The sequence below is a fragment of the Anarrhichthys ocellatus genome, unplaced genomic scaffold (assembly GCF_004355925.1).
Source record: "Anarrhichthys ocellatus isolate YVR2014 unplaced genomic scaffold, GSC_Weel_1.0 scaffold2, whole genome shotgun sequence".
Taxonomy (NCBI): Eukaryota; Metazoa; Chordata; class Actinopteri; order Perciformes; family Anarhichadidae; genus Anarrhichthys; species Anarrhichthys ocellatus.
Genome location: NW_022280032.1, coordinates 17,486,249 through 17,510,506, shown reverse-complemented (window position 1 = coordinate 17,510,506; position 24,258 = coordinate 17,486,249). Strand labels below are relative to the sequence as shown.

Here is a 24,258-nt window from a genome sequence, read left to right as displayed (position 1 = left end):
CGCACAGAACGTGTAAGCATGCCCCATTTAGTTTCGGCCCATTTCATAGCCATTTATGTCACAATAACAGAAATAAATTGGGTAACATTTCTGGCTCAACATAAAGACTGAAAAATGCACTTTTCTGTGTTTTTTGTGGGTTAGATGAGAGGAGTACGATGGTAATGAAACCAAAGCCAGCGGCCAGTTAGCTTAGCTTAGCATAAAGACACGGGGTAAACAGTTAGCCTGGCTCTTTATGAATGTAAGAAAATCAGCCGACCAACATGTCTAAAGCTCATAATTGAACACGCTATATCTCGTTTGTTTAATCTGTGCAAAATATGAAGTGTAAAACAAGTGGTTTTATGGGGTTATTTCTTGGCTGGGCGAGTGGAGTCTCTAGCTAGGCTAAGCTAACTAACACTAGGCAAGTAAGTGAATAAGTATTTCCCAAAATGTGTATTCATTTGAATAAGTAACACAGAGTTTTGATGAATTTAAAGCTAAAAGGCGACAGGTTCACTCACTTGACTCAGAGTTTGCGAACACCCAAGAAGTGTCTGTTTTTTTGGGGTTTTTCTTTTCACAATCTGCTTCATAAACAGAGTAATGAGCAAATCAGACCTTGAGTCATCTCAAGGCACACGTTATAAGTTCACATTCCTCAATTTGTCATGTAGCTAAGATAAGCTACATCTTTGCTGTCATCACTTTAGGATAGATAACCTTCTCTAAATGACTGCGTGTGGGTGGAGTATATAGTTTACTTAAAGGCAAGAGGACAACTGCTGGGTCGCGGTCCGCATGGTGCGAAAGGTCACTGAGTCGAACCCCACAGCGGACCTGCCTCACACTGCTCATGATCAAAGCTTTTAACCCGTGTGAACCCATCAGAAAACCCACAGAGTCAGCTGGTCTGGCAGATAGGCAGAGCACAAAGATGGGAGAGGGAGAGGATCTGCCTCAGAAACAGCAAAGCCCCGGAAAAAAAAAAGGCCAATGAAGGAATCCGTTGGAGATAAGAAACAGACTTTTATTGACTGTGAAACATTAAAGATAAAGAGAAATTAAAAACATGCCGTTTCCAGTGGTGAGGGGGATATTGGTGTGGGACTACAGGGAGGTCGGAGAAAGTGGGAAAGAGAGCGAGAAGGGCAACGCGCAACATTATGCGGTGCTGGATGAAAGCCATTGACAGGTTACGTTTCTGTGCTCAATGTGAAAAAGAGCAACATCTCTCCAAAGGCGTACTGTGAAAAAAAAAAAAAAAAAAAGAGTTGGGATTCAAACGTGCGTGGTGAAAGCAAATAAATTGAGTCAAGAAAATTTCAGACCAAGACGTCGTAAAAACACGCCAGCTCATGCTCTCTTGGTCAGCTTTTATTAACCATAATCATTGAACCAACACGGGATACATTTCTTTTTGAAACCTTCACTTGACATTCCAGCTCGTCTCACCCCGTCTCACTTTGACGCACACTTATTTAAGATGTCCCAATCACGCTGCAAAATGTTCTTCGCTTCATGCTGGAAGCCAGATGATCCTTGTTTAGGGGTCAGAAAGGGTCTCCCTCTCCCGATGCCACAATCAGAGTACATTTATTTTGTCATCAGTGGCAATCAGGCATCTATAGATTTATAACGGCACAGGAAAAAACATATCTCATTCTGTCAACCAGAGTGTGCCTCTTCAGGGGATGGAATCCAAACTTCTGGTTGAGTTTAAATGGAGAAGTGTGTTATAGGTAGGCAGGAGGAAGATGAAGGAGGGCCTGAGGCAAGGAACATAAACAGCTAATCAATGGAAATTCTTACACTTTGCCAAGTTCTCAGCGGTTGCTGAGAACTTGAGTTGATCAAATGTACGGAAAAGCAACGAAACTTCGCACTATATTGTTTCCGAATGTCACAACAGTTTGCCCTATCCAAGTTCAACTCAAGCACCAACTTGAGTCTGTGCCATTTTGTTTTCTGTTATTTTTCAAAGTGCGTTTGCCAGGTCACACAGCCTCAATCAAGGTCATGCATTGTGATTTAGCAGAGGAACCGGAAAGTCCCGAAGATGAAAGCGCTCTAAATCCATCTTCATTAGCACTCAATACAAACTGTCACATTTGGGAAAAGGCAGACCAAACAATAAGGACATGATGACAATGGGAAAACCAAAGTCAACTCAAAACAACTTAACATTTCATAAGACGTATTTATTGAGTGAAACCACAGTAATGGTTTGAAAAATAAACCGAGTGTTCCTTATATCGGGTCTTTCGTTCCACGCATTTATTTGTACTGAGAGGGCCAACTAGACTGTGTGACCACTACTGCTCTACGGAGGGGGGATGAAATGTGGGTTAGGGTTAGATGCGCTTTATGCTCCATGCTGCTCATGGACTCTGTAGCTTTTCCGAAGCATTTTGCCAGTTTGTAACCAAACTAGATTAGTCCTGTCCATGCATGGATTCACAGTCATTACTGTGCATTTGGGAGATCAGAGCCTTTGTATTGCAGGGTTTTGAGAGGCGGTAAGCTACTGCGGAGCATGCATGAATGAGACGCACAAAGCCGGAGTCCAAAGCTAAGCGGATGAACTGTCAAGAGAAATGTCAGAAGCTGGAAGTAGCAAAATTGCTCCGATTGCATATTTCCTCTGAACCACTTTTTGAAAATAGCTCTCTGGTGTGTCACATTACGTTGACCACCACGTCTCAGTGACAGCATGAGCTTTTTTGTTGATGTTTGTACTGGCTAGTAACAAGCACGATAGGGACTCGGGAAACGTTAAAAAAAAAAGATGACTTGTGGTGTGTGGGATAATGACAAACTGCAGAAACAACCATAAAGCAGTCAGGTTCGAGATTCATCATCACATGATAGCCTTCCAAATTTTTTACCATTGGAACCTTGAATGTTTTTTCACGGATAATTGAAAAGCAATCTAAAGACAGAGGGAGTGTCTCTGTGAGAAACAAGACTACAGCCACAAGGCTGCAAAGCTGCTGGAATCCATATTTTTACTATAACAATGCCAAAACAATGTTACGATGTGAAAGGGTTCATTTGTAATGATTCTCACATCCTAGCTTCGCTCAGCTTTACAGAGCTTTAAAGAGAGTTACAGCTTCATTGTTAAAGTGTCCGACACCTCACTTTACTGTTTTGTTTCACTCTCACCTTTCTCATTGTGCAAAAATGCTCCAAAACCCCCACTGTACACTACCTCTTCAGACAGAAATGAAGAGAATACGCACCTACAGATGATGCTGTTCTTGATCCTGAATCCAATTAAAAACATGACGCTTTCACAGAATATCCAGCAGGTAGAATTATCTTAGAATACCAAAAGCGCACTGTGCCTCCACATGTCTCCATGCAGACTTGAACTCCCACAAGGGCATGATAACTCAATTCTACACCGGTACGCTCCGAGATTACCAATGAATCTGGGGATCGGGAGGAGAATCTCCCAGATGTGCTGGTGCAGAAATCAAGCACCTGCATGTCTCCTTGCTGAGGAACACTCAATCCTTCTGTGACAAGACGGTGACGGGTTTTCACAGCCAGGATGTTAATTAATTATTAATCCTGAGGTAAAATATTAATTATATTATGGGCTAAGTTAATATGTTATTGCTCACAAAACCAAGACTTGATCACCTATAACGACTCTCTGTACTACTGAATTTCCTTTTACAGATCCTATTGTTGAGGATTCTTTCCACAATTTGGCATCCATGTTTACAACCGGTAGATCGTCCCGTGTGGCTTCGCTTTACTGCTGTGATAATCGCTCCAATGTGTCACAGAGGAGAAATTAGAGTTGGGCGTGGGCCAGAGTCTATTTAGTCCACACAGTCGACTGGACGTTTAAAGACAAAAAACTGCAACTCGGCAGCAAAACAAGAAGGCATTTGAAAACAATTAAAAAGTACTGTAGGAGCAGAAATGAGGGAGACATATCTGGAAAGCAGCACTCTGTCTTTCATGGCTCGCATGCCCTATGGGTTGAGAAATTGGAGAAAAAAAAGAAAAAAAGAAATGGACAAGTTGAGAATTTTGACTGGAAGATAATTTTGGAAAAGTTTGCCTCACAGCTTTGCTATTCAAAATTCACAATGGCGTCTTTGTGTTCATCTCAAAGAAGAAACACATTCTTGATCATAACATCATGTCTGGATATAGTGGATAAAACAGCCATTAAATACAGCACAACCTGTCCCGACCAGCCAGATGACACCAAAGTGGTTGCTGACTTTCAATAATTCCTGGACCGTGTCCTGAATGCGTCTTCTTTAAGACTACATCATGGGACTTTTTTTTTGCCACAGCAACTTGCCTTTATTTAATTCTTGGGTTGTACTCGAGAGGTGTTCCTCGTGAATGCATATTGAACACAGACGGGGAACATGACCGAAGTCAATACCAAAACTAACATAAATTAATATTACAGGCCTAGAATCAGTATATTTACTCTTTTGAATCACCATTTTCATGTAACAAAAACAAATATATAAATATATTTTCCCAATTTTTTACGCCTCTTCAACATAACATTTTATTGAACCCAACAATACTGATTTATGTTAAGGTTTACAGCACTGTAAGTGACACACCTCAACACTGAATACACTACACTTCAACAAAGACTTAATGTTGGCACAAATAAATCAGTAAAAAGTAGCGATAAGGGTGCTCAGAGTAGAACCTATTCCCTGTCTGTATATCCCAAAATAGAGCATCCGGTGACTAACAGGCCATGTGATCATGGATCATGTGATCACACTGAAAAAGTCTACGGCAGACTCTCTCTCTCTCTCTGTCTCTGTCCCTTGGACCCTCATCCATTAATGTCCCTCCTCTTCAACACATTCTTGCGGCGTCTCTTTCGCACATAGACCATCCCTCCTCAGTTCTCGCCCTCTGAGCTGGGAGCGCCCACGGTGATGACAGGACCTCTGCTGGAAAACGCAGTGGTCCTTTGTAGCAGCACGCACAAGGGGGGATTTCTGCTGGGACTCGACCTATTCAGGTAATAGGCTGGAGTGGTCTGCCTTCAGGAGCCTTTCGTGAATACAGGACGCGATGAGACGATGCATTTAGCCCTTCGTTTGGTTCCCTTCCCTCTGTTTGTTGAAAGTGGCAGTTTGCCCATTCCACATGTGAACGATTTCAGTTCTCTTATCAATCAGGAAGTTTTTGCTGGCAGTTTATAGTTCATTGGCTGTCTGGTTGTTTGCTTTGAAAAGAATTCCTAAAAGACATATTTACTGTACTAAAAATACAAACAACGAGCATGAGAGAATTCCCAAGAGTTCTGTAAAGCTGTCATAAGGCTTTCAGCTGTTGCAGTAGCTGTTCCTACCACCAGAAGAGTAGGTCCGATGCGGATCAAGACTAAAGAATAAAAAAACACACCGGAAGCATGTCTCAGTAATTAAAAATGAGGGGATTTTGTCCACCGTGAGTGTGTTATTTGCTGTAATACTTCTGGGTGAATTATCTCTTGTGAAATCTTAACGATTCCGGGAAACCCAGCAAATCTATATACGTGTCTCCATTAAGACAACCCCGATGCTGCAGGACAGCGGTGCTGTGGGACGTTCCTTTCCTGGACCGAGATCTTACATAACATGCCACTATAGATTCACAGACATGCTGGCTATAAAAAGAACGGGGTATACAATCATTTACAGCGAGAAGCGAAACAAGGGGCACCGTGTTACATATATTCAGGCCTCGTGCTGCATTTCACGATTTGTTTCTGATACCGATACGTGAGGCTTTGTTTCAGGGATTTTTCATCCTCTCTCTCCGCTTCCATCGTCTCACAGCAGGCAAAGTGCAGGGTCACTGTGCTGGCTGTCGCCGGCACCCTGCCTGTCAGGTTCACTTAGACGTGATGAGCGGTCGGCTGAAGCAAAACCCAGCTCAAGTCACTTTCTATCACCGCGTGTTGCACTTGCCTCATTTTACCCCACAGCGTAGACATTCAGGGGTCGGAAGACCTGCCCAATCATCTGTGTTTGGAACGTCTTCACTATGGCCCTGCTTCTGTACGTGATGTTCTTCAGAATGAGAGACGCAAAGTGAGTTTCAAAACATATTTAATGGAGTAGTTTGACATTTTGTGTAAGATGAGGAGATTGGTAAAACTCGAACGACTGTCTGCTAAATGTGCAGCTGACGCTTGACATGGTTAGCTTAGCATAAAGACTGGAAACCGGGGGGGGGAACAGCTAACCCCTGCCCAGTCCAAAGGTACCAACATCTGCATACCAGTGACTCTAAAGCTCAATAAATAAGTCATATCTCTTTTGTTTTATCTGTACAATAACCTAAGAATGAAAAACAACACGTAGTTTTGTGCCGTACAGTCTCTTCTGGTTTCCTCTCAAGCTCACAGTGACTGCAAGACACCAGGCTAGCTATTCCCCCCTGTTTCCATTCTATAGTAGCAAACTGCTTACTATTCCTTAAAGTTATACAACCTAAACATCGACCTGCATGACCTTTTTGTTTTCCTATGAGTGTCGTTCCATTATGCATGCCTCCCACCCATTTCCATGTCCAAACCAGAAGCGGTGGTGTGTATCCCCGTGAGAGAGGCAGGTGGGTGAGGGCAGGGGGCACAAGCTGAGCCCACCAGGCCCAATCCATCACACAGTGACGGGAGCCATTAGAGCACGGAGGAGCATCTGTGGAGCCCCAGGTAAGAATGTATTGTCTGGGCTGTGTTTCCTTTCAGCTCATCTAATACACAGCAAGGGTATGTATGGGCGTCATATTTCGTATGCAGGGTGTATATCTCTCTCACACACACACACACACACACACACACACTCGCACACACACCCACACCTTGGAGTGTAACCTGGCACACATACATATGTTCTGAGGGAACTCACTTCTCACATCTTCCCTCCCTGAGTTCAGAACTCGCCGGCCTCACCAGCTCCACGACACCTGAGCTCTCTCACCCTCCAGACACATAACACAGACACACACAGACACACACACACACACACACAACCACACACGTCAAAAGCAGTGACCTTGCACTAATAGCCAAAGTGTGAACAGAAAATGGGAGGTGTGAAAAGATAAACTGTGTAAGCTTGACATTCACCAAGGGCCAGCTGGGTCCTGTCCCAGATTTTGGAAATCATTTTCCAGCGGCAGAGTCACCGGACGTGAACAAAGAGCGATCACAGAGGAACACCTCGAGCTTCTCTGAAGACACATCTGAGCCCCTGTGTACTGATTGATGTACAGCCTTGAAGTTACATCACCGAGATATTATTCCTCTGTGTCCAGTTTACACTTTTCAAAGCATCAGATTTCTGCATTGTGTTTCCAAAGGGTTGTACTCGTCATCGTCATGTAAGAAGTGTCAGCCCCGTTGGGGACTGCGTGTCATACGGCTCCTGCATGTTCACAGCATTGTCTCTGCAGTGTGAAAGGAACTCACTGACATTTTCTCTCTCTGGGTGAAAATATGGACACGGAGAGTAGCATTATGTGGGCAGCACTGTGAAACAGAAGAAGAATGAATGCTCATGACTCAATAAAAGAAAAGGAGTCAAGATGGAGTGAAAATGTTAACGTTGGTCTTGTTTTTGCTAGAGTCTGTGTTCAGGCAAAGTAAACTGTCTTCAACTGTCCAAACATTTATTTGAATGGGAAACTAACAAAGAAAGAACAGCTCAGTCCTCAGGACTGCGAGTTCTTATTAAAAAGCATTCCTTCCTATACAAAGTTAGGAGCTCTAATTGTGTTTCAGTATCTCTTAATGAAAATGAGGCTATTACTGTGCAGGAAACGGTCTCGTAAAAAGCATGTTTTTCCACATTAATCGTGGTAACACCGCACCCTCACGATCGCCAACTATGTCACATTTGTGCGCCGTAAACTCATTGCTTGGGAGTCGCTCGATGCATAAGAACCCAGTAAACAATTTAATGATGCTTTTTTCCCCACATTTGAAGACAGCACATGTCTTAGAAATAAGTGGCTGTAGCTGTAGACTTACACTGGTTATCAGCACTATATGTGCTGGTGGGCTCAGGCTAATGACTGGAGGAAGGAAAAAGGAAGCGGGTAATGACTGTTGAAAGGTATATAGGAGATTATAGGTCATACAGAGTTAAGTTGCAAGCTAGTGCAGGCAGGTTCTGTAAGAACCAGGTGTTTTGTGTGTATATATATTCATAAAAACATCATCTAAAAGTGCAGATGGGTGACATGGATTCATCTAGAGGGCACTATGTTTTTCTTAGAAAGGTTATTCGTGCATGCAAAGGTTGCACCAGATCTCTTAATAAAAGCTTTCCCCAGAGATGTCAGAGGATGCCAAGAGCTTCGACTTCAGCGCCACCCGTAAACCCAACGTGTGCTTATTCAATTACTGTCCAGGCACTATTGTTTCCCTCTCGCCGCCGCACTTTAATTGTTCTAGCTAGAGCGGATCCTGTACCACTAACATGAACAAGAGCAGAAGCAGTCCTAACCTTGTATTAGCTGTTACGCTGAATGCATTGTGTAATTAAAGTTGACATGCATTTGTCTAATCCTTTTCAGAACTTTATATTACCCGGAGACTATTAAATTTGATGAATGGAAGAATTGGATCCATGTCAGCTCTGGAGCCGGCATCACACAGACAAAAGCCTGCAAGTAGAGAGACACACACACAGTACACAAACAAATTATAGTCCATTCACAGTGGCAATATATTCTGACCTAATACAGCATGTAACCTTTGATTTTGCTCTTTAAAAGCTATTATTTCCTCGGTTTATTTTTGCATATGATTAATTGTACCGAGTGCTTCTCCTGTTCCAAGATCCATTATGCAACATATGACCAATAAATCCAGATAATATCCATGCATTACCTCTTCCCTCAGATTTGCATGCAGAGAGCCTATATACTTAAAAGTCTTGATAAAATGAGTTATGAACCGACATGGAATTACAGTGAAGCTCCCACTCTCACCTCCCTACACAACCTTCAAACCCGCACACAGAAGCCGTAATGGCACAACGGGAGATTTGCAGCAGACATAAAACTGTAATGCAATTGACTCTGCGCCACGATCAGATAAGCAGGCCCCCATTTCACCGTTTCCAACATTAAATGTCAAACGGCTGCGGCTGAGTGGAGAGCTCGGTGATAAAACGTAGCGCCGGGCCCCCCACTGTGGCCCGTCAAGTCATGCAACAAGCCGGGCTCATTCGTCCGGCTGAACAATGGGTTTTATGTTCTCAAACAAAGGAAAGGCTGGACATGGCTTTCATGAGTCTCCCTCTTATGCCGCTTTCCCATTCATAAACGACAGTTCGGGTGACCACGTTTATCAGCACCCGATGGATCTCAAATCCCAACTTAAAGGGAGGGAACTGCATTTATTTTCACCGTGATCAGCTCCGCACACAACTAATTGTTTATGCAGGCGGCCGAAGGCTCAACACCGCCCTGAAGGAATAACTCCCTCTGCTTATCATCAGTCAAAGTGACCGCCTCCCTCAACGGGGACAAAAGGGGGACGAATGCGCACGCTGCTGATGAGGACTGTTTACCGTGACGATGACAGATCAAGGTCTCGCCACTCATACATACGGACCTATGATCACAGAGCAAGAAACCTCCCAAGTAAACATGACTGACGTGATGATGACAGTTTGTGCTGCCTTTTATGTTGTCTGTGGTGCGAGTAAATGACACGCTAGGATAATGACAATTGTATAATATGGTGCCATATACGGCAGTCTCTCTTCCAGCTGCTTTACCGCCTTCTCTCCACAGAGACAACAACAGTTAGCTGTTTTGCAGTGTTTCCAAAAGTGCCCGACAAACCATGCAGTTCCATATTTGTCTTTGCAAAGTACAGAAACCCATTGTGAGTTCTCCTCTTCCTCTTTCCCTGGACTCTATCTAGTGTGTTAGTTTGAATGTGTCATTACACCAGGGAGTGTGGCCAATTTCACTTCAAACTTGTTGAACACGATATTGGCTTTTTCCTTTTTCTTTAAGATTTAAGTGTGCAAATATAGATATTGGACGGTTGCAGTTTGCAGTGTTGGAAACATACCTGCAGCCTTCTATGTTGTGCTAAATTGAACATTTTGTTAAAGTAAGACTGACACATTCAGGGGTTTTGTGAAGGTTCACCTTCATACTTCTTTTTTTTTTTTTTTGCAATGCATCCACATTAACAATTAAATCGTTGATATTGTTCATCTAACAAATTACTTTGGAGGGACGAAATCTTTCGCCGTAGCTTACAAGTTCACAAGAATCTAAACGGTTTACTCAGTCAACGGTCTGTCCCTCTATACTCACAGCTCCTGCCTTATAATCGGTCATCGAACAAACAGTTAGGACAAAGACTTTACTTATTATTATTGACCAAACCTGCCAGTAACATTCCACATGCAACTGCAAAACATTCCTTCAAGAAACATTGAGACTTTTGAATCTTGCTTTCATGTAGTTTCTAGTTGCTTCACTTATTTTACTGAAACTGAACTTGCCAATTCAGTTTACCATGATGGCAAGCCATGAAAGGAAACTGTACGGCTTGCCCCGTGCCAGAAGTATAACTATCTTGCCAGTCCGTTTCCCCCCCCCCCCCAAAAAAAACATTTGGATCAGCAAACTTTGTGGAATTTCAATCAAAAGGTTGAAAAACTGTCAGCTATGAGGCATCATCTCCCTCGGCCCTTTTGGCCCTGTTTCCTCTTTAGTCTAGCCTTGCCTGACAAGCCATTAAAAGGCCTGTCTGCCTGCAGCAATGGATGGGCCTAGCTCCAGAGGACACAGGGAGTCAGATGAGGCTTGAATCAAGAGAGGACAGCGTGGAGAAGACCTCGCTCTTCATTTCCTCACTATGCTGAGCAATGAAAGGGACGGACAGGATTTGCTCTTCAATTAAACCATTTACTCTTTGTTTCCTTCTCCATGTGTGTCCCTCTTGGTTTTAGCCTCTATTCTCTCCGACCCCCCCCCCCCCCCCTCCAACCCCCCAACCCCCTTGCCACACAACATCTCTCAAAGTGTTGTTCTTTGCTGGGGCGTGCCGGATAGCCATTGGCTGCTCTGGAGCCCTTTTGTCACGTTGGTGCACACATCTTGTTGAATTTGTTTTGATGGGTAGAGAGTGTGGATGTCATATTGACTAGACAGCAAACAGTAAATACTTGTGACAGGAGCTGTTGGGGGAAACAAAGGCTTCTTAATAGCTGAATGCTTCAAAAGCAACAAGAAAATATAAAATGGCCATCACTTTTTGCCATCTCAGCTGGTTTTCGCTGTCTTTTGCAGTGTGTAATGTGAATATACGAGCAAATGTAGGCAAAGAAACACACACATATACATGTGGGTTTTGCATTTAGTCCTGAGGCTGAATAGATTAAGATTACGCGTTTTTAAATTCAAGCAATGAACTCCTTCCTACCGACTGCTATAATGATTTTTCATGATGATAATGATCAATGAGATTCCTCTCAGATGACCTATTACCTATTGTTTGTTCTCTCTGTTCTGGTCGCTTTCCTGTCTCAACATGTGTTTCCTTGCATTTGATGTGAAACACAATAATCTGACAGCTGTGCATACACTTGCAAATGTTTTTCAAATCATATTGTGATGAAAAGCAAACACATACTGTATAGTGCGCACACAGGCGCACACACACCTATATATACACAATTTTCCAATGCCGTTTGTCATATTCTTGCGAGTCAGAGGAGCGGCTGCAGGAAATGATAGAAGTGGAAAAAGCAGCACCACGGGGGGGGCGAGAGCAAACTGTTTACCTTGTAGAGGAGCATGATGACCTGTCGCAGCTTGAGCTTGTGGAAAACGCAGACGTCGTACAGCGCCGACACAGCCAGGACGGTCACCCCGAGCTCCTTCCACAGCATGCTGCACGCAGCGCAGCCCAGGCTGCCCAGGAACCAGGCCACAAGTCGCCAGGGCCCGGCGTGGCCGCGCAGCTCGCAGTGACGCATGTAGCACAGCAGGGACAGCAAGAAGAACAGGGCGGCCCCTTCGTCGGCCCGGCCCACGACGCCCGCCACCGCCTCGGTGTGGATGGGGTGAGAGGCGAAGAGCAGGCCAGCGAGCAGGCTCCACAGGCCTCCTCCGAGCAGCAGGCGAGCCAGGGAGGTAAACAGGCCCGTCACGGCCCCGTGGAGGGCCACGTTAACCAGGTGGTAACCCCAGGGCTCCAGCCCACCCACAGCATGGTTGAGGCGGAAGGAGAGGGTGCAGAGGGGCCTGTAGGACTTGTGGCTGCCACTGTGTGTGAGTAAGGTACCCCAAAAGTCATCGTAGAAGATATTTGTCCAAGGGGTCTCTGGAAGCAGATCCTGATTGGTCTTGATTGCACGGCTGGAAAGAGAATAAAAAAAGAAAACGGTTAGAAAAGGAATCTTGGATACTTTGCTGAATTTATGTCAATTCAATTACTGTCACACTGCTTCACTGCCTGGCCACCACCGCCCTGCCACATTCAATAAAATGCTACGTGTGAATACAGTGTTTATGGTATACAGTATTTCCACTGGCAACGCACTGCTGATTCCCCGAGGAGGATGTATAGCTATTCTTCACCAGTGCGGACTAAGCACAAAATACAATTTTCTGCGAAATGAAACTTTGCATTTGCTCACAGCTTTACTCCCAGAGTGTGGTCATGTGGCGTTGACTAACAGAAAATCAGAGGCGAGCTTCAAGCTCTGGGCAGCTTTGCCTCCGCGGCTGTTACAGCTCTTACAGCTGCGGAATCTGTGGGGCTTAAGCAAGAGCACCACACCCTGAGCCCCAAACAAAAACTGACACGCAATAAGGGGAACGCCATGTTGGCAAAATGCAGCTTGGAGAGAAGGTGACCTGTGGTGACAATCGACATGGCAGCTCAGAGTCTGTCTGGGGACGAAGCAGCAGTGGTGCAAAACAGAGCTCTACGTTCGTGGTTGAAAACATTTTAAACATGTGTACTACCAGGCTTTCTTGGCAGGCATGGCCACTAAGTAAGGGTCTAGTTTGACCTCCTCTCTGTCAGGGATGAACCTGTGTGACCTAACCTAATGCAGCTACATCAGCCACAAGCTGTGCGTGTCAGTGGCTGAGGGGGACGGACAACAGGGGTCAAGGAAGGGGCAAAAGAGAAGGCACGTTTCTCCCTACAGGAGTCCCTAAATGTTATTCCCGTCTTTTCCGCCACGATCTGAGGCGTCAGGCCGTTAAACCGGGGGGGGGGGCATGATCATGGGGGATGATTTGAGGGCAACAGAATGAGCCCCTGCAGAGACAAGGTCATTGGCTATAGCAGCGCAGAGGTGTAATTAAAAGGACATGACACGTGATAAGAAGCCAAGTGCGCCAGATTGTAATGTGTCCTCACGGCAAAGAGAGACGGGTGCAGAAAAGGTGGGAGGGAGTCACAGACAAGAAGGACAATCAGTATTTGTATCCGTGTATAAAATAACGTAAATGTGAGGAAAATGAAAAAAGACAAAACTTAAAAAGCAGCTAAGGGAAATAAATACTACCTGGCCTCGGGATGTTGGAAGAGGCATAGAAATAATCAGCTGGGATATAATAGAAATGCCTTGGCTGTCAGCACACAGATGATTTGGTTTCTCTACAGGGTCTCTGGTCAGACTGACGGAGGCTCCAGCTCTCCACCAGCCAGGCTTATTAAGAGCCCAACTCCACTTCATGACTCAGATATGCCGGTTTGTTTTCTCTGGCCCATTTGTCAAGTGAGATCTTCATTGCGCTACAAGATGCTCACATAAGAAGCATTATGGTTCAATTACATCTCAAAAGCCATTTTGGAGACAAGTGCAACCTCTTAATCGCTCTGCGACAACTGCTCAGAGCGGTTGAATGGGAAACAACCACAACTGAATTAACACATTTGCGTCGTAGTCCAACGAGTCGTGGGCAGTCTTCCCCAATCTATGGCAAATCATTAATCCACTGCAGGTCTCGATCACTGTCATCGGACCCAGCTAAGGGGCCAGGAGAGGTGGATTGAGTTTCTGCGGCTCGGGCCGGGCCCATTTCTCAGCAGAGCCGGAGGCGAGGAGGACCTCTCTGTGCACTGCAAACCTTTTCCAGCCCGGGAGCACATTCCTCCCCCGACCGCGCGCCCGTACGCCGACTCCCTGGGGAGCGAGGGGAATCGTGTGGCCGCTAACAAGAGAGGAGCCCCTGAAAAACATCTACCTCTTGCTGCCGGCCTCTATTCCTCCACAACTCGTCTGGATCTCAATCTGTCACAATGTGGACTGAAACTGCAGGGGTGGAATCACAAACTAAAGTAAAGGCTTAAGTACTTATGTAGGTATGGAATATTCAATTAAATTCAATGTATTTTTGTATAGCCCAAAATCACGATTGCAAGGAGCATAATGCTAAGTTAGCCTTCTGTGCCTATGCATTACACTGTAGACAATACCACTGATTGGAATAACTGTGGTGAACCCAGAGACCCTAGACATGTGTACAGAGAAAACAAAGGCAACATGGTGTCTGTTGCTCCTATCAAAGGCCTGACTAAGTCTCCTCACAGCTTCACAAAACAGATCACTTTTACTCTAACACCTCTTCAGAAAGCAAGCACACTGACAACCTCCCATTCCTCCTACTGTTTTTAAACTGCTTTAAAAAAAAGCCTTGCTTTTAATACTCTATGAAATTCAGTATTTGCATAAATGAGCCTCTAATGAGGGACAATTGCTCACCCACAGCCGTCGACCGTGTAATCATAAAGCCAGAGTAAAACAATTTCCTGAGTGGGCGTACCTTGAACCCTTTTTGCGGAGTTCAAAAGCATTTCCATGAAAAATGCTCCCTGCTACCTCCTTATCTCCTAAGATGAGGAATAATCACGTGAGCGAGCTAACCTCTTCACCTCGTGGAACAGTTTCATGTATAATGTGAACGCACCAGCAGGGTGGAGAGCAACTCAAAGACGACAGGATCCCACGGAAAAGAAGAGGCGAACTAAAATTGGAGATTGATCGGCGTCCATGCGGTGGGTGCACACACACGCAGGAGATGAGACGGGATATTAGAACGGAGATTGAAAACAGAGGACATTGTCTTCAGGATTCTCCCCTATACTACTACTCCATGAATTTGAGACGAGGCTGTGAGTGAAATGGACCCATGAGCAGAATAACACATTTCGTAAATCCTTCCAAAAGAATAGGCAAACTATTCTCAACAAAGAATGCATATCCTGGGGGCGTCTATCCGCAAATCACACAGTGGTACCAGACGAACTTGTTATGGATATTGAAACGCTGAGGAGAAAGTCAGCCCTTTAAAACACACACACGCCATATGAAGATTTCCATTTGTGACAGCGTATGAAAAGAAAATCAACTCTGGTGGGAGTTTGGGAGAAAGTGATCGAAGGTCTGCCAACTATGTGTCACTGCCCGGCTTCAATATCTGAAAGAGGCACAGTAGTATTTTTAGACTGCCCACAGAGACACCGGGGTAGTCCGCTCAGTGTTTCCGGCAAGCTCTTTTGTCTAATGTCTATTCCCATGGGCATGCTAGCCGACCATTAATGGCATACCTCCACCGCAATTATATGGTACCTAATAAAGGAAAAACAGTTTTTTTCCTTTGCCTAAGAACATTTATTCAATCGGTTTTCTTTACTGAAAAGTTTCACAACTAAGCAAATATGGTTAAAATAACGTCTTAACAAAATTGTAACAGCTCATTTAACAAAGTATTGTCTTTTCAGGAAATGAAAGATAAATAATTCTGCTGTGATTACTTGTGTTCAACCCAACTCTCAATAAGCTCATTTTCAAATGATTAATGCAGAGGGTGATGAAGATGAAATGCACAATGATGGGTTGACAATTTGTCAAATGAGAGAAAGTGAAACATGACTATTTTGGGGCATTGTTACTAATAGCCTGCTAAAGCTGGGGGAGATGGATGAGTCCCCACCAGCCAACGGCAATGGACGCCAAGTAAGATAAAATGTAATCAAGCATTAACATTTTAAGACTAGCTCAGGCAGGGAGGAAAAAAAAGCACCTGGGTCCCATTCAACATGGAGAAAAAGTCCAAATTATTTTTCGGCTTGTGTTCAAAACTATCCGTTTCTGCATTTTTCGGCTAAAATGTGATTAATAACTCCAGTAGCACAGTGTCCCTGAATGTTTTGACATCCTAGCTTGAACAAGAGTGGAAGCAGTGAATGAAAGATGAGGGAGGCTAGAGAGGACAAAGAGAGAAAGTGGTGGGGTCGCTCACTGTAGCCAACACACCACCACTGAGGCCGCCGTAAAATCCCTATTGTCAAGAATGAATTGCTGCTTTCCTCCTTTTGACATGTGATTAGTAAGCCTATAATAAAAGCTATTAATAAAAGGAAACGGCCTCAAGGAAACGTCGAAGAGCATATTTTTTTTTACAATTTGAATTTGTTAGGCAGAGGAAATATCTCATGCTATTACATCTTAATTTACTGACCTTAATATAACCTGTTCTGCAAATGTCTGAGTGAGAAATATAACAGTTGTACTTTTTTTCCTGTCAAACTAACCAATATTATATTCATTTACAGTACAAGGAAAACAAACCAAGCTGTCCTCTTCACCTTTCCTTCGAGCAAATGAAGCGGAGGCTGTTACAATATTATCCCTGGCTGTGTGACGCCTCCCCTCCATCATTGTAATTGATGAAAGGCAGCAGAGTAAAGACGTATGAGCTCATTGCGATGGACAATCAGGATAAAGGTCATTAATTAATTGTGGATCTACACTGAATTTACTCTGTGTTCTCCTAATGGAACAATTCTTCCCTTCAATATTCCTCAAAATCTTTTTGTCATTGCTGCATTGTATACAGATCCTTTGTGTGTGCACAGTAGCAGGTTTTCCTCTACCTGCTTCTTTTAAATTAGGATCTTTATACAGTATGATGTGGTGTAACGTGATCAGGCGTAACTGGTAGTCTTGAGACCTCAAACATTTCGAAAACAAAGGAGGATCTCTGAAAAAAAAAAAAAAAAGAAGTAATTTCAGAGACTTTGTTTCCTGCATTCTGCCGACTTTTACAAAAGGAAAATACACTTTGTTAAACAAGCCAAATTGTGTATGCGTGCACCTTTTTTTCAGGTTGTAACTCCATTCAATCAAGATAAAAACACTTCCTAACAAAAAAAATGCTTTTTTTGTAAAAGTGTTAAGTGTCTGTTTTTGTAACATTCATTACCATATTGCAAACCTGCTGCCACATAAAATGCACAACAAGGGATCTCACTAAAGACCCGAAAGAGTAAAAAAAAGGATCAAAGTGTTTCGTTCAGAGTGCAACATGCAACACCGTGTCCAATTCATCCAGCAGCGTTCCCTAACTAAGTGGAATAAGTCTTCCCCTCTGGGAGGGTATTTGTATTGCTCCACTGGCACAGTCATACACACTCGCTCCATTTCAAGACACAGTAGACAAGCAAACACTGCGACACTGAGACTCGGAGTCTGGAGCGGGGCAGGCCCGTCCAGCACCGCGGTGTGCACTAGCTCGGTGAATGCCCGTGCCTGCTGTCTAGCATCCCTGATCAGCCTTTTGTGCTGCGCGGGATGGGCACAGTAGGGCACGACCTGAATGCTGATCCCCGAGAGCTAACCAGCCAGCCAGCGAACCAACCAACCAGCGAGCCACACTTCTATCCAGCCAACCCCCGGGCTGGCAGAGCAGGAATCCTGGCAGCCCGGCATTGAATCGCATGGTGTAAAGTTGCCAGGGGCACGAATGAGTCCTGCTCAAACCTCTGATGTCCAGCAAAAAGGCCTTCGGGCCACTGCTCTCTTTGATGGAGCTGTCTGGAAGTCTGTTTCCATTACTTCCTGACCAACCAGACATCAAAACAACTCACCAACACTGAAATAACAAGGATACAAAAATCCCAAACTATATATCAACAATGTTATTGCGGCTCCCCATGTTAAAGCAAACTTTGAGAAAAGCCTGTTGATCACTGTCCAAACCAGGAGTGTTGTGAGCAAATCACCTAAATGTCGAAGTGTAAAGTTATCTGATGTTTATGGGCCATTCCAGGTGTAAGAGCCAATTACAGGAGCTGCATGTGCACCGCACAGCAGGGTGATACACTCCGATTATTGTATCCAGTAAATCTGTCAGCATGTGCAGGGCTGCTGGTCACTCCTGTAGGCCTCTCGCACACACGCACACACACACACACACACACACACACACACACACACACACACACACTAACTCTTCTCTTCTCTTCTCTTCTCTTCTGTCTTTGTATCCGTCACTATACTTCTATCTTCAACAGGCTGCCTCGTTGGGAAAGTGTGGTGAGCAGTCAGAGTTCAGAACTTTTCATCAAATGTTTATCACAAGAGTTAGGTGAAATTTAAATGGAACCCCTGCACTTGCACATAATGATGCACGCAGTACGCGCCTGTATGCTTTCGAAGCAATTAATCCAAACGTTTTTTGAGATATCTCAGTCTGAACTAAAAGAGGGGAAACATCCGACACACAGACTGATGTAGGCACTGTATGTATCCCCTTTTGATAATTCCTAATAAAAGCTAAAAATGCTATTAAATAAGGATGAAAAGTAATCGCTTGAGAACGCTTTATTACAATAACATAGCACTACATTTCTTACAAACTTAAATATTCTTAACTGTTTACTATTTGTTGAATTTTTCAAAATGGTCAAATAATGGTCACCAAATTGATTGATTTCATTTCTCAGTGTCTTTTTATCCGCTTAAACACTTAAGTGGAAAATGTAACCGCACAGGTTCTTATTAAATGAGCGTCACAGCTCAACAAGAATGAAGAACAAGGTCTTTGTTCTCCAGCTAGTTGTACCTCCCGTGTTTCCCCGCAGCCTGACCCATGGCTAATGCCGCGGCGGTCACCCAGGCTCTGCTCGGAGGGGGCCACTCCACAGCACTCCTCCTCACAACAGGAGGGCTTTTGTCACGCTCTGACCTTTTCAGCCATGTGGTAATAAAAGTGTTTGATTTGTTCCTCCTCTCCTGTTTAGAGTGCTTCTCTTCCACATGGAGTCGGAGATCAATGCAGGGGGAGGCCACCCATCCTGGGCTTATGGCCATGTAGCACGCAAGACCCATCCGGCCTGGCCAACCACTGGGCCGTTTAAGTGTTCGGATTTGGGCTCGGAAGATGTTGACCCACGGAGCGCTTCAGCGAGACCCTAGCCAGATAGAGAGGACCAGCAGAGTGGGATGGAAACATCTTTTTCGCAAGCCAGAGCTCAACGAATGAGCGAACAGGATCGCCCGGCCAACATTTTGCCGTCCTTCTTCCCAAACCTTTCTGCATGGAGGGGCTTTACGAGGCACAGCAGCCCTGAAGGATGAGCCTGAATCATGGCAAGTCAACGCAGAGGCCTCCGCTCACTGATGTTTATTGCATGGGGGGGCTTAAGTGCAGGAAGAGCATTTGAGAATACCAGTGGTGCAGAAAGGAGAGGACATCTTTAGTGGCCCGACCATCTTATATCTGCAGCATTTGAAACAGCTGTGTGTCGTCCCAGTTCTCCTCACAGCTTTGGAGGCTCTTCTGTTTAAATATGAAGATGCTGCCGGAGTGCAGGAGGACTCCGGGAGCTGGTCTTCCTGCAGGCGGTGCGATTAGAGGCTATTTTCTAGAAAGCCCTGTGCAATCAATCAAACAAACAAGTATGAGAGCTACAGGCACTAACGGCACAGGAGAGAGGCAGATGGAGACCAGGAGAAAGAGATCAATTGATTACTTTGCTCAGATCCTCCTGCCATTAGCTACTTATAAACCTCTAATGCAGGCTCATTGTTGCTTCTCTCTGCTCACCACAAGGCAGCAACCACAACACAGCATGAAAGCTCCCTTGGATGAATTGGGACACGCGCGCATACACAAAGAATCATTACATTAATGAATGGCAGCGTTCAAGGATGCAGCTCTGAGTGATCTCATTAGATGCTATCACAACAGGCCAGTGTTCTCACACGGCTTTTTTTCTTCGTTCTCCCATTTGGGCTCCAGTTCCAGGCCCTAATTGAAGGCACATGTAGTCTGCTCACACAGAGATCGAGGGCCCCCATCGACAGCCACGTGGGTGTGTGGTGGTCGACAGTGGAAGGATGGGAAGGGTGGGGGGGGGGGGGGTCGGTGCTCCCTCTGGGATCAGCGAGGTTTTTCCGTGACAGACTGGACTGATGCACCTCCGACAGCCGATATTGCTGCCTCATTACCTTTTGCTTGATCTCAGATAGTCAAGGCCAATGTGAGCTGGTACACAGGGAGGAAATCAAGCTAAGGCGCGATGCTAATCAGGCATTTATTTTAGCTTAAACTGGAACCGGAAAACAAGGCTTTAGGGGGTTGATGCTTATATGTTACGAAATGAGATGAAAGATCATCTTTACTTTAGAATAACCCTGTTTAAAACCAGTGTTTAAATGTGCAACTGAAAAAGTTGAACTTTGAACAGATGAACCAAAAAAAGGAGAGTAACAGTGAGCCCACTATTAAAGTGAAAGAACCTTAAATATCCTTGCATGAGACACTGACTTGTAAACCTATAAACATGTCCAAGAGGAAACCAAATAGCCTCTTACATGTTTTTAAATGCCTCGTCTTCCACATGGTGTCAATTTATATTTTTGCAAAGGAGCTCATTTACGCATGTGAAAGTTTATGGCCGCCAAATCACACAAAACCGCACCTCCTCCGTAAACCAGTGCTCTTCACAGACTCTGGATTTGCTCGCCTAGTTTTCCATTTAGAAAGTGTAGAATCTCTGAAATACATAAATCAACACATGTAAACACAGAAGTTGATTCCATCTGTTCGAATAATTACCAGAAAGCTTTTTAAGTGCTCGATATCTTCACACACAGCCGCTCTTTTACGTCACGCAAACTCTTTGCTCTCCATTTCAGACGAGTGCAAAACTGTTCAACCCAGCTGTAACATATACGGTATGAACAGAATATTCAAGTATTCAGCAAAGTCAACTGATGACAAAGGGAAGGAAAAATTACACCACCAATCTGAAACAATTGCGTACAAATCAGACATTTTACTCAGCTCGTATTGCATCCAATAAGTCTTTGTGCCCTGAAATGGACACAAATGGAAAACCTGCTGTATTAAGTTATGTTTCCTCCTGCGTCTTCGTGTCGTCTCTCTATTGTATTGTCATCCCCGTCACTGCACCACAAAAGACTTCCCCCGAGCTAATCTCTGACTGTTATTGACTCAGAGACGGAGGCAATTTCCTTCAGTTCCCATTGTGGAGCTGAATTGAATTCCGAACTAAGACACAACATGTACTGCAACAGTCAGCACTATTGGATTTGCCACATTGTACAATATACACAATGCAAGAAATCAAATAATAACAACATTCAGATGAACTGTATATATGTTGATGAGGCTGTAGCATCAGCTTTGAATTACTGTGGGATGAGGTGAACAGAATCAATTGGATAAAGTGGGCGGCGATCGATGTGTTTGGTCGAGTCTCCTCGTCTGAGAGCAGGTATCACACAACAGCGGCAAATCCATAGTTTCTGGGTCCTGAGGGCAGTCCTGGTTGTTAACCAGACAGCTGCTTGTTTTCTCGTTCCTAACTGGCCGGCCCAAATGATCACGGTCATGTGACTCCACAGGGAGAGCAGCTCAATTTCAATATTTCCCTGAGAGGCTGGTGTTGAAGGTGAGAAACAGTCCCAGGTGGTGATAACTGTGCGCACGTTGACATTTCAAATTTAGCCGGTGCTGTGAGTAGCAAAAACATTGTTTAAAATTCCTGCTACGAATGTGGAAGCATGGGCAGCACACTGGGCCTCAATGTTTTCGAGCTCGTATTTTTTTGATGAGGGGTTGTAAAAGTTTGGCACGGCTGAGATCTGATGTTACAGAGATTTAGTGGCAATAAAATGACGCTCAGTAAAGACGGTTAAAAATTTTACACGGGTCAGATAGATATCATGAAAAGAATCCAAGCCGGCTCTACAGATGGAAACTTTTCAACCCAGCGATACCGCAAAAACTTGGACTGAAATAACTATTTTAAATACTACAGGCAGTATGCTGACCTGAATGAGTGAAACAGGGGGAAAAAATTATAATTCAAGGCCTCTGGTAATGCTACCCAAGAGGTAGCGGTTTCCCTTTGATGTTTCCCCATACTGTATTCCTGGTTAGCAGCAAAACAACAAAGGACCATGTGGTGCAGAGGACTTATTACTTGAGCGGACCGGCATTAACAACTGAACGTTACGCATCGGCCTTGCAGGTCTGTGAACGCAGCATAGCAGCACCAACAAATCAATGCCATCCGTCTGGTAAACCAGAGCCGAATGAATCCATGAGGTATATAAAATGACATCCCTTTTATAGTTTAAAATAGTTACTATGAAATCCGAGTCAAAGAAGGATGGGGATTTCATTAAATTTGCATCATTACCATCCGACATGCCCCATGTTAATAAAGTGTCAGGGTGGTACCATCACCACGGGCCTTGACAGAAGTTTTCTAAATTAGCGAGGCCTCCAATATAATGAAAGGGAGAAGAAAGAAACCTCACTGACATGTGTGTCAAACATCAAAAAGCTCCACTCTACAGATAAAAAGGAAACTTAATAAGCCTCGCATATAAAGATTTATTGATGCAAAGTCAGACCCGTTGGTGGACGTGGAGACAGAGGGACATATATTACGTATTTAGTGTGCTATCCAGACTTCTGACGCCTGTTTTTTTGGCTCTGTAATTCGGTCAAGTATGATAAATATGTCTACAGGTCTGATCAAAATAGCCCTTTCTGGGATTCATGTGGTCTGCGATGGAGGTAACTCAACCGTTGGGGACTCCTGGGACTGAGGTCTGCTCTGTATTGCTGACTTCACTGCCATTAAAACCATACATGAGGCTTTAATTCACTAATAACACTGTACCACGTAAACACCTCATATAGTAAAAATGTTAATTTATTAAAAGCAAGAATCTCATTTTATTTTTTCTAACAATAGGGAAAGAATGCAAGGATCCCCCCCCCAATGAATTTATCTACATCATCAGCTCAATAAACTGCCCAAATCATCAGCGAATCCTCCTGAGCAACATGAAATCAAAAAAGACCATTTCTCGGTCTTTACTTTCACATTGACAGAAAGACTTGCATTCATTGCATTTCTGGAATACTTGTTGGTGGCATATTGTAGGTGGAGTGAACAGAGCTGAGGGAGTGGATGCTGAGGCACTGGGCCCCCAGATAGGAGGACAAAGGCAGAGCTCAGGCTAAGTGAAAAGGGCCCTGACAAAAGGCTGAGAAGAAGAGTGCTTTATGGGCCGGCTGGAGGGAGAGGATGCGGAGCCGGGGGCCTGTGCCCACGCACCGAGGCCGTGGGTCTTGGTGAGCCGCTGGAGCACGACCATGTGTGGTCCATTGTCGCAACCAGCAAGCACCACGCCTCCCTCAATGGGAAGACGGATGCCCCCTCGCTGATGGCCCCCAAAACCTGGTAAAAAAGGGCTCCAAGAACAAAAGGCGCCGGCCCCGTTGGGAGAGAGCCATTGAAAAAGGTCGCAGGAGCATGCCTGGATGGGTTTACTCGTCTTCAGGGGAGGACAATGGAGCTGACAGGTGCTGGAGGAAGACAGACAAGAGGACAGAGCACAGAGAAAGGAGACTGGTGGGTTTGAGTGTGGTGGTGGATGAAGGGGAGACACTGGCTTCCCGTGGAGAGCACAACGAGCATTTATGTCCTACATCTTGAGTTGGCTTGTTTATTGACGGAGCGAACAATGGAAGCTTGCCGAGTAAACGTGCCGATGTTGAATTGGTAAACAGCTAGAGACCGAAACGTTGTCAGCGGAACCGTCTACTGTTTGTGCTCATCTGCTTATCATGACACCTGATCCCTGACCAGCATCGCAGTCATTTAACAAACATGGCAATATTTCCAGGCTCAGGCACTCAAGCAGAAGTCCTTGTCATAACACGGGGAAAAAAGCTGTGACTCATCCTTCCCGTTTGTTCATTTGTCTTCATCCGATGCGAATGCCGCAGCCGCAGCCCTTGGGAGCAGGAAACAGATGGAGCCGTGTCCTTCATCAGATCAAAAAAAAGCCAGGGAGGCAGTTCAGGCCCTCCAGGGCCTTGTCTGAAGCCTCTACAAACATGCAGCCTCCTTCTGCGTCAGCCGCCTTTTGCAGGTCAGCCGCCAAAAGGGAG

General features: G+C 44.7%; 1 protein-coding gene across 1 annotated transcript in view; it reads right to left on the bottom strand.

Moving 5' to 3' along the window:
* tmtc2b (transmembrane O-mannosyltransferase targeting cadherins 2b) overlaps window positions 1–24,258 on the bottom strand; it is an 85,159-nt gene that overhangs the window by 35,189 nt on the left and 25,712 nt on the right. The window contains exon 2 of the mRNA XM_031870077.1: window positions 11,796–12,372. Within this exon, the coding sequence (XP_031725937.1) occupies window positions 11,796–12,372 (577 nt within the window). The remainder of the gene's footprint in view (window positions 1–11,795; window positions 12,373–24,258) is intronic.